The sequence below is a fragment of the Artemia franciscana genome, chromosome 6, assembly GCF_032884065.1.
Source record: "Artemia franciscana chromosome 6, ASM3288406v1, whole genome shotgun sequence".
Classification (NCBI taxonomy): Eukaryota; Metazoa; Arthropoda; class Branchiopoda; order Anostraca; family Artemiidae; genus Artemia; species Artemia franciscana.
The window spans coordinates 26179472-26193857 of record NC_088868.1 but is presented as its reverse complement, the minus strand read 5'-3'; the positions used below and the strand labels follow the sequence as shown (position 1 = coordinate 26193857).

The following is a 14386-nucleotide window of genomic DNA, read 5'->3' as shown; positions in this document are numbered from 1 at the left end:
CTTTTCTAGCGTAAAGGTTTTACTAAGCAATGATCTTTCTGGTACCTATGTAAATGAGGCATTATCATCCTCTCCAAATTACATAATTGATCTTTGGGAGCACCAAAATTTTTTATCCAGTATCCACGTCTTTAGATACATTGGAAGTTGCTAGGGTACAAAAATTAGCCAGCGGTATCACGAACTTGGATTAAAAAAAAAAGTCACAGCACTGATGCTGACATCAATTGAGGGGAAGGGTAGGAAAAAAATTTGCCCATTATATTTTTTACTCCCCTCCTAGATACTGAAAATACTTTTTTAGGCATTTTCATTCGGAATTATGTAGGTAATTGGTATTACGATGTAGGTAAATTTTTATTAAATATATAATACATAGAGGTGGTTAGGGGTTAGGTATTTAATATAATGTGTTCTACACGGCCTGCTTCCCGAAATTTCTCTCAATTCTACTTTATTAAACAGTAAAAAACTTTAGCGTAAAGAGCGAGGAGTTAAGAAGGGAACAGCTCCTTTCAGACACGTAGTAATTTCTGCTCGTTTTAAGTTTTGATGTCGCTCCTTACTTTCAGTTAAAAAAAACTAGTTTTTTTTTATTTAATTTCTGAACGTTTTGAATTAATGCATGTTTGATTTTCGCTCTCCGCACATAAATTATTAAAATGAAATTTGCATATTAATTTTTTTTATTTATTTTTTTTTTGTTAAATGGCTTTTTCTTAGTTTTGATCAGATGATTTTGAAAAAAGAGGGTGGTGGAGGAGGCCTAGTTTCCCTCTAATTTTTTGGTTACTTAAAAAGGCAACTAGAACTTTTAATTTTAATGAACGTTTTTATTAGTAAAAATATACGCAACTTAAGAATTAACTTACGTAACGAACTTCTATATTCTTATATTTTTATTATGTATATGAGGGGGTTTGTCCCCTCGTTAATACCTCGCTCTTCAAACTAAAGCTTAAATTTTGTCACTAATCTTTAATAATGACCCGTGAATCAGGAAGGCCGTAGAATAAATAGTTCAAATTACTAAAAATACCAATAACCATTTCTGTATGTAAACCCTGGTCAAAGTTTGTAACTTGCAGCCCCTCCCCCGAAAACTGTGGGGGAATAAGTCATCCCAAAGACATAGTTATTATTGTTTTCGACTATGCTGAACAAAATAGCTAACTCAAAATTTTGATCCGTTGACTTTGGGAAAAATGAGCGTGTGAGAGGGCCTAGAAAACCTCCAATTTTTTGGTCACTTAAAAAGGGCACTAGAACTTTTCATTTCCGTTAGAATGAGCCCTCTTGCAGCATTCTAGGACCACGTGGTCGATACGATGACCCCCGAAAACAAAAAAAATAAACACGTACCCGTGATCGGTCTTCTGGCAAAAAATACGAAATTTCACATCTTTGTAGATAGGAGCTTGAAACTTTTACAGCAGGGTTCTCTGATACGCTGAATCCGATGGTGCGATTTTCGTTGAGATTCCATGACTTTTAGGAGGTGTTTTCCCCTATTTTCTAAAATAAGGCAAATTTTTCTCAGGCTCGTAACATTTGATGAAACTTATATATTTAAAATCAACATAAAAATCCTATTCTTTTGATGTATCTTTTAGTATCAAAATCCCGTTTTTTAGAGTTTCGTTTACTATTGAGTCGGGTTGCTCCTTACTACAGTTCGTTACCACGAACTGTTTGCTAAAAAAGAGAGTACAATTTATGGACGGCTAAGACGCATTTGTTTAACATCCTGTCTATAGTTTTTTTTTTTTTTTTTTTTTTTTTTTTTTTGCGGCAAGCCGTGTCTCAGCGGCAACAACAGTGCTAGTCGTGAAAAGCTAATGGAAAGCGACGCTGGCATGGCGTATAAGAGAGGCTATTGAACATTTCACCTGCTAGTTGAAAAAGAAAAGCAATTTATTGAAAAATTGACCACGCGAGTCGTAACCAGGCTTATGTATAAACCAGTTGTAATACCGGTCTCAGTCGTTATCTTGTAAGATTTTCAAAAATTCTATTCATTTATTAAAGGCTTTGATAATACTATGAAGAAAAAAAAGGTAAAAATTGGAATATTAGTTAAGTCGTGAGCATAATAATTTGTTTTTATCGCCAAAACCACTAGCCAGTAACACTCCACTAGCTGGCTGCATTGGCTTTTGGAGTCTAGCCAATTCTTGTCGTCTCAGAGGTAACGGTATTGCAGCTTTCCGCTTGTCGCTAATAATGGAAATGAACAGTGGAAAGCTAAGCTGGCTTCGCTTTCAACTGCGTGAAAAAAGCTCTTTATTCTTGTATGGCTGATGACATAGTGAGTGAAATGCACAGCTGTACAACTCAATAAGGTTCTAGTGTTCTTGTATCCCTGGTATTGCCTGGTAATACAACATTTAGTGATTCCATGCCCTGAAGTCTTGCAGAAATAGTGATATTAATTAATTAATAAAAATAAACAAAAGAAGCAAACGGCCCGAAGTAAAGCTTGTTTGGGCTTATAACCCCAGTGCACATACAAATAAAAACAATACGAAAAGGGAGAGGAAAATGAAAAAAGAAAATAAAAAGAAAACATTCAATTATCCTGCATTTCGATCGATACGGGATTACTTTTCAAAAAAGACAAAGAAACTAAAACCACTTGACCAGTATCGCCTAAAACAAAACCAACATCTTGGCTCCATTTGAGGTCCACTCAACTATCAAGACCGTAAGTATTGAGGCAAAATAGCTTTAATTCCCTCCGGAATTCATGAAAATTGTCCATGTTTCGTAGGTAAAAATTCCATGTCGTTTGTAAACAATTCCATTTATGGGGTCATTGATGCCCTACTCCAAGTGTATAGAACCCCATTTTGTATAGTCTATACATCTAGTATTCTCTTAGTCAAAATAATTCCGTTAATCTCCAGAAAAAGCCTCGACCTCAAGAATGGCTAAAAAGATGAGGAAGGAAAAAGTTTAGACCAATCTGAAATGGGATGAAAAATACCATGCCCCAGTTTAAACCGTAAAAATGGCAATAATATGAAAAAATATGAGAAATATGTTCTTTTTTCTAGTATTTTCTTAAAGAGTTAAAGAGGCTGCGTCCCAAAGTCGAACCTTAAAACGTACAGGAATTAGAAGAGGCAGTTGGGGGGCTGCCGCCCCCCAAACCCCCAGCTTTTAAAGACTCTTTTGTACAGGTTTTTTGTTTTTTTGCTAACCCCCAGCTCTTGGCTTCGGAAAGGCCCTCTTTTAATTAACAAAAAATTGAAATGAATGAATAATGGAATAACTTCGAAAAATGTTAAACACAAGAGGACAGGAGAACCATTGCGCCGAAACTAGTAATTAGTAACAATGAAGTCCCCCCCCCCAAAAAAAAACCTGTACAAAAGAGTCTTTAAAAGCTGGAGGTTTGGGGGGCGGCAGCCCCCCAACTGCCTCTTCTAATTCCTGTACGTTTTAAGGTTCGACTTTGGGACGCAGCCTCTTTAACTCTTTAAGAAAACGAAGTTTTTTTCATATTATTTCTGTACGTTTTTCTACAATCCATGGTGGATGTAATTTAATAATTAGACTATTAGGACTATCAGAAGACTATTAGGAGAGGCAAACCCCCCGCTTTTAAAGACTCTTTTGTACAGGTTTAATTTTTTTTCATATTAATTCTGTACGTTTTTCTACAATCCATGGTGGATGTAATTTAATAATTCCTGTACTCCTCTTACAGGAATTAGGAGAGGAACCCCCCCCCCCCCCGCTTTTAAATCATTGTATAAAATAGAAAAAAAAAATAGATAGAATGACCGAAATGTTTCTTTTGCTCATAAGAAGTTAATATTCTGTTATCTCTCAAATGATAAGCTGTCCAGGTGTTATCAAAATTTTTTTGATGTTGTGAAAAAAAACCGCCCGTAAGGGACTTGAACCCTTGACCCGAGGATTAAAAGTCTCACGCTCTACCAACTGAGCTAATAACTTGCATGTGTGTAAATATAACTTCTCAATAGCTTTTAAAATTTCAAATTAACATGGGCTCTTATGGAGAGAAATCCGTTAATTAAATAGCTAATAGCTAATGGGTGGTTTCTGGAAAACAGGGAAGGAGTTATCGGATCAAGCTGAAATTTCGCGGATAAGCTCCTGGGCCGTAGGGGACCTTAACTTGTGAATTTCAGCCCGATCGGACAACGTTAAAAGGGGTGGGGGGGTTGGAGGGTCGAAACTTTCGGGGGGTTAAGATTTTCCTACGAAACTTTCATGGGCACTTACTCGGAGAATTCCGCATCGAATGAGTCTTCGTACACCCAGATCCGATGTCGGATGTGACCTGTAGGCGTCTAGAAAAAAAAAGTAAATGAATTTTAAGTGGCTATGCGTGGTTTCTGGAAAACAGGGAAGGAGTTATCGGATCAAGCTGAAATTTCGCGGATAAGCTCCTGGGCCCTAGGGGACCTTAACTTGTGAATTTCAGCCCGATCGGACAACGTTAAAGGGGGGCTTGGGTTGACAGGTCGAAACTTTCGGCCAGATTTTCCCCATGAAGAAAAAGTTGGAGGGGGATGAAATTTTGCAGGTTTCTTAGTTGGAGCTCGGGCTACGAAATGCATCCCTCCCCATCCGTCTGCGACCACTGGAACCGAAGATCGCTTAACATTGTCGTGTGTCGCCTCTTTATAGAGGCACGAGTGTGCCTCCTTGATATTTTGAAGATCCTGAGCTATACGTGTAGAGAAATCCATGGTCGTATCCTTACTCTAAGTTTACGGAAGGTGTAAGACAAAATTTAATATGCAGAATAAATTTATTGTACGATTATGGTACAAAATTTATAAAGCATATCAGTGATGAGATCTGTTTTAAAATGACATGTTGGAGCTCTTCTAGAACAGTTTTGAATGTTTAGAATCCCTTCCATAGAACAATATCTTGTCTCCTTTCTTGAAAGGACTCTTTTTCTGTTCTGTATGCTCGTATTCATTGTTACATCTTGCCTTATACGCATTTTTCTTCGAGGTTTCATTACCATCTTTTTTAGTATATTTTGAGATATCTCTGTAGAGAAATCTCTACTATGTCACTTATTTTGATGATTTTGTTCCTTTTCTGACACAACGAACCTTTTTTTGTGTGACCTTTCTAGTGCCCTCTTTAAATTTCTCTCCATATCAACTAACATTCTTCTCCTCATTTCCTCCAGATTTTCTTCGTCTATTCTAGAGTCAAAATATCTAGATTTACTGTATTAAGCTCATAAGATTTGCTAAAATCATGATAGTGGCCTTTACTTATGGAACGCTCGCAATAAGAAAGTATTCCTAACTCAATATGTTCATCCATGTTAAGACACAGCAGACTTTTTCTTCAAACGTAATCGAAACTGGTCTGGGGTTGCATCGGAAATCCTACACGAAATACGTATCAAAAAAGAAAATGGGTCATATAGCTGTTTGGCTCATAAAAAAGTGGGATTACGTAGAAAAAATCCCATGAGGGGGCCACGTGTAGACACTAGTGTTACGAATCCCTAGCGATAGGGTTGGGAAGTAAATTTCTGTCGGGAAAGTACCAACCAAAAGGGAATTGTAGGATTTGCCTTTGGAAATAGGAAATTGAACCGGCTCCACAGAATTTGCCATTGGAAATCCCCAGGAACTACTTATTGATTAGGCAAAAATATAAGAACATGTTTTTCCATGAGATTTCGGGTTACCAGCGTTTACTAGCCCCACCGGAAATACCCCTTGATGCTTACCCCTCACGTAAAATATCCCTCTGTGCTTACCCGTGGAAAATGCCCCCTCCCCCCGTGGAAACATTCACTGGTGAATTTCGACAAAGAAAGTTTGGACACGATTTTTTTTTTCTCTATATTTTGGCAAAAAAGATTAAATAGAAATCTGTCCAGATACAATAGAGTGTAGAATTTGTGCATTAACTTGCCGCAACCTTGAGAGTGGAATTATCCTATTTGGTAAGAAGCCAAAATCTTGAAGACTATCTATCATTATTTCTGCTACTCTTTTGAATGGTTTATATGGGGCGCTCTTAGGAACCTCTATTACCTAGCAACTTAAAATAGAGTTATATCCTAATCAACACGTCAGCACTTTGCCTGAGTGAAATTATGCTATCCCCCCTGTTTGTTTTCTCTATCTTTGATTACTGAATAAAAAAAAATTAATCCGAAACAATTTATTAACTATGGAGGGTTCGGAAAGGAGCTTTTGAAGTTTTTAACCGCATTTTTCGCGGAATTAGTCATCGTACAATAGGAAAATTTCGGGTACTTATTAATTATTCCAAACAAAATCTAGAATTTTTTCTCTGTAAGATCTGAGAAAACCGGTTTGGCTCTCAGCAATCGGTTACAATTTCCTTGATTTGAGTGAGAATAACTACGATGTAGGTAAATTTTTATTAAATATATAATGCATAGAGGTGGTTAGGGGTTAGGTATTTAATATAATGTGTTCTACACGGCCTACTTCCCGTAATTTTTTGTCGTAGTTTCTCATACTTTGTTTCTAAAGTATTATACTTTCATCACATTTTGGTATATTTCATTAGGATTAGCCATGTTTCACTTCTTGTGTGTGTTCCGAATAATTAACAAGTACCGAATTTTGCTCTTATTCCTGATTTTTGTTATCAATTAGGACCCGTTACAAAGATGAATAAGTGCACTTTTAGTACGTACTTTATACATGAATATACAAATATGAATGAAAATTGTCCCCATGAGTATGTATGCAAAACTGTGCAAGAAAACAAATCTCATCTTATCGTTGTTATATTTTCCTTTTTAACTTAAAAATACAGCATTCAGAGCTGAATTAAGCTTCTTTGGAATTAAGGATTGCCTCAAGTACCTTCTACAAGTACCAAAGACAGTGAAATTTAATTCTGAATGTTTAAATTGGTTAATTGAAAACACAACCATTTATATCTCAGAAAATTTGGAAAGATCAAGAATAATGAAGAAGATCTTCATATGCAGCTTTTAGTAAAAATGCTAAAAAACGCTAAAAAAATGGCAATAAAAAGCTCAAAAAGACGTAGATTTCCTTTAAGGGAGCCAAAAATCAATAGTTTGGTCTGCTATTTGTATGTTGGAGAAGATTTCAACAATTTTTAATCCTAACACAGATAGTATTTTTTTTTATTTAATTTTATAACCCTTCAAGTTGATCTGAGACATAAAACTTAATGTCATTACCAAAACGTTCTATCTATGCTCTTTGGCAACCTGTATACAATTACCCTCTTTTGATTTGTTTAAATTGTAAGCTTAGAAGTAGTAATAAAAGTAGCCCCGAAAGGTTCAAATTAATACTCCAAGACGTTTTCGATGTAATACTGAGGTGTCTTATTGGAAAAATACACATGGTACCTTTTGATTTAGTTTTAAAGCTGAATTAAGCTTTATTCGAAATATGAATTGCCTTTAATTTCCTTCTTTTACAAATACCAAGGACAATGAAATTAATTATGAATGTTTAAATTGGTTAACTGAAAACGCAACCATTATCTTAGAAAATTTGGAAAGATGGGGAATTGAATTTTTAATGAAACTGGTCTTCCTATGCAGGTTTTAGTAAAAATTTTAGCGAAAAATAAGGTGAAAACATATGGCAACAAAAAATTTAAGAAAGGGCAGATTTCTTTTGAAGGAGGGTAAAATTCAGTGAAAAATAAACTAAAAACATGGCACCAGAAAGCTCAAGAAGACATAGAATTCCTTTAAAGTTGTAGTTGGATTCGAGAATCGAAAAATTGTTAGTACTTGAATTTTGACGGACAAAAAGCGCTGTCAAGTTTAACTAATTAATTCTGTTTTTATATTGTCATGATTCAACGTCGCAACAATGACAAATGGGTGTATGCCCTTTAAACTTCCTAATCTTAAAATAAAAAAGCTTTTTTCGCGTGTTGACCAGTGGTCTCCACTGCACAGGTACCGATCTCCTGATTCAATGCCTTTAGTCAAGAGTGCAATGCATGGTTGGGGGTAAATTATCCGACACTTCCCGTGTTTTTGCCCTTATTTCTCGAGGTACCCATTTAGAGCTGGGACGACTCGACAACATCTCGCTCTTCACCGCAAAATTCAAATTTTATCCCAATTCTTTAAAAACGACTCTTAAAACATAAGGGTCGTTTAATCAGAACAGCAAGAAACTTTTTTAAAACTATTGAAAAACTTTAGCGTAAAGAGCGAGGTGTTGAGGAGGGGGCAACCCTCCTCATACACGTAAAAATTTCTGTTCGTTTTAAGTTTTAATGTCGCTGCTTACTTTTAGTTAAAAAAACGTGTTTTTAAACTTAATTTTGAATAAAAGTTGCTCAGCTGGAAATATGATTTGTAGTATATTAGCGGATCGTAAGCCTATTTTCATGTTTCCCTTAGTGGTTTTTTTTTTTACTACAAATAGGTCTAAGAGTATTCCCATGGGGAAAATTACCCCCTAAATATATAAAGTAGAGTTGCCAAAGGAAAGTAAGAAAATGAAAAAGAATAAAGAAGAGATTGCAGAATATTCAACCTTTACTCCAAAATATAAGCAGAATATATGGTTCTGTCCAGCTTAAATCTCCTACTTGTCACTTACTGTGCGACTTCATGTTATTTTACTTTCTTTGCTTGCTAATGCTTGCTTATTTGAAATAAGGAGCCCTGTCCATTTTAAATTTGCTTCGGTTTGAATTGGGAGTTTTGACTCCCCGATATTTAAATTAGATTAGAAAATTAAATGTACCCCTAAATATTTTTCAGGTAGGAAAATCTTTCAATGTGCGCACTCTTGATCGCATGAGGTGAACTGGTATAACGCACTATACATGTTGGTGCCAGACCAAGACCTGGGAAAGTAACTACTTCTACTTTTTAGTAGAAGTAGTTCTACTTAACTACTTCCAAGAAGCACTTCCATCAAAGGGCAACCGTTCTTTAGTTCTCACTAATTTCATACTTTCAAATTATTTTTTTTTAACCGTTAAGCTGCTTTGCTATAATAGCTCAACCCCAAAAACCCGATAAAAAAATTTAAAAGAAATAAAAAGGTAGAAATAGATAGTATGGGATGTTCTACACCGTTAATTCTACCTAAATTTTGGAATATAGACAGAATATTCCAAAATCCTTTGCAGCAGTCCTAGAGACCATTCTAAGTTTAGCTTAATTGCGCCTGTTTCATGTAATCTAACGAAAGGATGCTGTTTATTTTATAGTTATTGACACTCCTAAGTTTGTCTAATGTGTGTGTCATGTCATTGAAATATGATAAAGTAGCCTTAATCAGACTATTTTCACCTGAGTTAACTGTAGCGCCATCTTTTTTTTGCAAAAATTCTAAGTTTAGCTTAATTGTGCCTGTTTTGCGCAATATAACGAAAGAGTACTGTTTATTATATAGTAATTGACAGTATTAAGTTTGTCTAATGTGCGTATCATGCCATTCAAATATGATAAAGAAGCCTTAATTGGACTGTATTCACCTGAGTCAACTGTGGTGCCATCTTTTTTTGCAAAACTCGTAGCATTAAATTTGCTCGGAAGAACACCAGATAACAGACCACTGCCCCAAGAACTCCTGTCTTACCGTAAGAAGCGGAAACGATGGCACAAGCGTGGTGGCAAACGAGGTCAGCTGATGATCCCAGTTATCGTTTCATTAAGATCAACCAGTCTTGCTCCGAAAACCTCACCCCATTAACGTATCCTTGTTAAGATAGACTGCTCTATAAATACCAATATGCTATCTCTTTTCCCTTTCAATCAAGCTCCATTATGTTCTACTAGTAGTGATCAGCCCCCCTCCCCCCTATTAAGGTCAGTCACTTCTAATTCGAAAAATAAAATGCCGAATTTTCTCGTTACAAACTGCCAGTCACTATGTAACAAAATGGAAGAATTTGAAGTTATCGTCCGTCAAAATAGTATCCCAGTTATCGCAGTTACAGAAACGTGGAATCTTGATAGGTTGTCAGGTCATATGACAGGCTACGAAATTTTTTTGAGCACTCGTGCTGATCGAGGTGAGCGTAGACTAGTGGGAGATGTTGCCTTGTACATACGGAAAGAAATCCCCAGCAAATTATTGCCGGAATTATTTGATCCAGCTTATGAGGTAATCTGGGCTTTTTGCAAACCAAAATCTCTTCCCCGTCCCTTTTCTTGTATTATAGTCGCTTCAGTATATTACCTGGAAAGTGCCAGAAACCGGGGTGACTTGGTTTTCCACCTCCAAACGACTATTGATCACCTGAGAAGTATATACAGTATTATAGCAGGAGACTTTAACCAAACCAAGAAGAGTTGGTTATCATCTTGTTTGTCTTTAAAACAAGTAGTGCACATACCCACCCACTCTTTGGGGGGCATATTGGACCTTATAATCACAAATTGTGACGATTTTTACTCCCCTCCCTTGTCTCTTGGTCCCGTTGGCATGTCAGACCACAACGCAATTCTGTGGAAAGCAAGAGAGTCCTTGCCAAAGTCCAAACTATCCCGTGTCACTGTTCGTCCTTTTACGGAGTCGGCCATCTGTGAATACGGTCGATGGATTGGTACATATGACTTCCCCGAAGTGTACAATAACGAGCCCTTGGATACTAAGGTATCCGATTTCAATGCCACTTTATACTCTCAATACCTAAAGATCTTTACAACAAAATCATTTGTTGTTAGTGAATACGACAAACCGTGGATCTCCCCAGCTATTAAATCACTAATAATAGAGGTCTCGCCTCTACTCCTGTGGTGATATTGTCAACGGCAAGAAATTGCGAAATCAAATGGTCTCTTTCTTTAGAAATCAAATAGTCTCTCTTTAGCTTTATATAGCTAAAGCTCGCTATGGTCGTGAAACCAAGCCCTACCAGTTACTTACTTCAGACCCCAAAAAGTGGCACAACACTGTGAAAAAAGTGGCCGGCCAAGCTTTTGACAGCAGTTTAAAGATCAGCAATGATGATGGGTCCTCAATCAGTGCAGAAGAAGTGAGTGAATTCTTCACCAAGATCTGCACTACCTATCCACCTATTACGGCAGATGAAAAGTCTACCATAATTGAAAAATGTGAGCCTGAGAACAACATAATAGTCAGTGATTTCGGCGTTTACATGGAGTTACGGAAGATCAAACCGAATACATCTTCATACCCTGGTGAATTACCTGTCAAATTGATACGTGAATATGCAGCTTTCATAGCATTACCACTGTCCTGCATCATAAACGAGTGTTTTGTTTCCGGCTATTTCCCGTTACAGTGGAAACGGGCCTATATTAGAATTATTCCAAAAAAAATGCGCCCGTAGTGCAGACAACGATCTCACTTACACCTTGTTTGGCGAAAGTAACTGAGGCCTTCATATTCAAGTTTCTTCTGAAACAAATTCATGGGCGTATTGATAAATTCCAGTACGGTGGACTCCCCAAGTGCAGTACTACAATCTACCTAGTAAGGATGTTTGACTGTGTCCTCCAATGGCTCGAAAAAGGTAGCTGTTTCGTTGACATTTGCGCAGTGGATTTCAGAAAGGCCTTTGACCTAATCCACCACCTGACTGCAGGCATGAATCTCCAGGAAATGGGTGCCAAACGACGCACCCTTGGCCTTGTACTTGACTTCTTAACTGGCCGAAAACAATAAGTCTTTGCACTCCACGAAAACGATTCATCATGGTCAGATACTTCTTGCGGGGCCCCGTAAGGCACGAAATTAGCTGGAATAATTTTCCTGGCTGTAATAAATTCCCTGCTTAGCCATCACGACGACCGTTACAAGTTTGTAGATGATCTGTCCATAGTGCTCGCTTACCTGGTCGAAAACACTATCATAACAAAGCAGTTTTCAGACCAGTTATTTGATCAGCTAAAAACCGAATGCTCAAGTCATGATCTTACCATCAACGTAGCCAAGTCAAAGATAATTCGTTTCAACCCTCTGAAGAGCAATATAGATATGCCTCTAGTCCCTTTCCCGATTGTGAATGAAATAAAAATCTTAGGAGTAACTTTCACTAGTGACTGTAGTTTCAGTGCCCATATTAATTTAACCGTCCACGAGGCTAATGCAAGCCTCCAGACACTTACCAAAATGAGGCGTTTTGGGTGTGATACTGAAAGTCTTCTCCATGCCTACATGTGTTATGTTCACCCGTTGCTCGAGTACGCGTGCCCGGTGTGGGGTCCATCTGCACAGCGTACCTATTACACGACATAGAGTCTGTCCAGAAAAGAGCAACAAGGATTATACTCCGAAACCGCGACATACCCTATGATCAAGCCTTCGCTAAGTTGAATTTATCTCCACTTAAAGTCCGGCTTGAACACCTTATTCAGCAATTTGGAAAATCCGTCCTTGCCAATAAGAGCCACCGATCAATACTACCCGAACCAGCCCCTCCCAATAGCCAAACTAGGTTACAAAATAAACTTCTACCCCCTAAAGTACGGACTAATCGTTACGCCAACTCATTTGTGCCTTTCTTCACATCAATTTTCAATGCTGAGTTATAGTGTGTGATTTTTGTTTAAATGTATGATTTTGTAAACAAAACTGAATTTAGCTATGCTACGATAGTTTTTAAATATACCGATCTCTCTCTCTCTCTTATTTTTATTTGTCATACATTCTTTTCATTTGTCGTACTTCCCCTTTGTCTACTCAAATTTGAACATTGGGGATAATATTCCAACGGAAAACTGTCCACAGAAGGGGGGGGGATTCCAGTTACGAACTCTTTTGGCATGGAGGGGGGGGGGAGAATTAGTCGAATACCATTATACACAGATATACATCTGATTATACCATCTGTTTTAATCTTCGTACTTATTCATTGAAAGCTGCATATGTTGCATCGTTGTATGTGTTTATGATCGCCACATGCATTTATTGTCGTTGCATGTATTTTTCATCTGTGTATATCATATGTTTTTATCTGTTTTTATTATATGTGTATATTCTCTAGCACCTGAAACATAAACAATAACAGCTTCGTGGATCTAAAATACTTGCGAAATATCTCCATTTTTCTTCTAACGCTTATATCAAAAACACTCACATCGACAATTTATTAAAACTCAATCTACAAAAGTATACTTGTCAGTCAAGTAAGAAAAAAAAATATGCTCCGTCAAAAGATATAAATAAATAACAGTTCCTAATCCAACTAAAGCAGTTAGTACCCTCGTAATCCATTGTAAACTTTGGTGACAGGTTCTTGATTCAAGATTTCTTTGATTCCTAAAAAAAAATTCTTATTATGTGGTTTGTAAGGCATGCATCAAAAATTATTTCAACTAATAATTTAATAATTGACCATAAGGTGATGCGAATCTCATTTGCTTAGTTTAGTTCAAATTTTAGAAAAATATTATTACAAAAACATAGAAGTAATTCCCGCTACACGAAAGACTGTACGCAACAAGAATTCAAATTCAGGAAAAAACATTAAGCATTTGAACTGAACTGTTTGATTGAATTACTATAATATAACTTGGACAAAACAGACAGAGATGTAAAACTCGATTCGTCTCCTTTAGCACAAGAAATAAACCAACAAGAATAACAAGATTTATAATTCCAAGAAGAGAGCGAAGAAGAGGACAAAAGGAAAAGAGAGGTAACTGGAGAACAAAATGTAACTGGAGAGAGAATGATAATCACCACAAAACAAACAAATATTAGAGTAGTCTGCTGCTGTAATCTGAAAGAACCATCTTCGTTAAATTCTTTTTAAATGTCAGCAGTGATCTAGTATCGCTCAATAACAATATTGAACGTATTACAATGTAAATAACAATAACAATGTAAATACAATAACAATAACAATAACTTACAATAACAATATAAATAGAATAGAGATGAACAATAAAAAAAGTAAAGAGAAGCACGACTAAACGATAGGATTTCACATACCTTTATTTTTTATTTAAAAAAAAACTTCTAGCAAATACCGAAAACTAAACTTTAGAGAATAAGCACCAGGTCTCGGTGTGCTTTACACTACTAATATCAAAGACATCATCATTTCTTTTTTTATTATCAATTCCGATATTTATTATATTCGTTGTCCTTCCCATCCCCATGAAAATATTATTCAAAATTAACCAAAGTCAAAATATCAAGTTGCGTATTTTTATGACATTTTTTTCTAAAACGATGTTAAACAAATCTCATCGGCTTATATAATTCTTTTTCTTGAAAGGGAGTGAAGACAGTGCTTCTGCTATCTTCAAATTCCCTCAAAAGAAACTGGAGCTCTCCAAATTCTCCCTAAAAATAAACGTTAGTGCATCCGAACGTCGACCCAAAATAATAAACTTTTGAGTAGATTTTTGGAGGATCCCTTTCTCTTTTACTGAATTTCGAAGAAACACTAAAGAATTCAGGCA

At 36.5% G+C, this 14386-nt stretch overlaps 1 protein-coding gene across 1 annotated transcript in view; it reads right to left on the bottom strand.

Annotated features, from left to right (window-relative positions):
* Positions 1-13049: 13049 nt before the first annotated feature.
* LOC136028247 (dnaJ homolog shv-like) overlaps positions 13050-14386 on the bottom strand; it is a 30328-nt gene continuing 28991 nt past the window's right edge. The window contains exon 7 of the mRNA XM_065705974.1: positions 13050-13235. Within this exon, the coding sequence (XP_065562046.1) occupies positions 13171-13235 (65 nt within the window). The 3' untranslated portion in view covers positions 13050-13170. The remainder of the gene's footprint in view (positions 13236-14386) is intronic.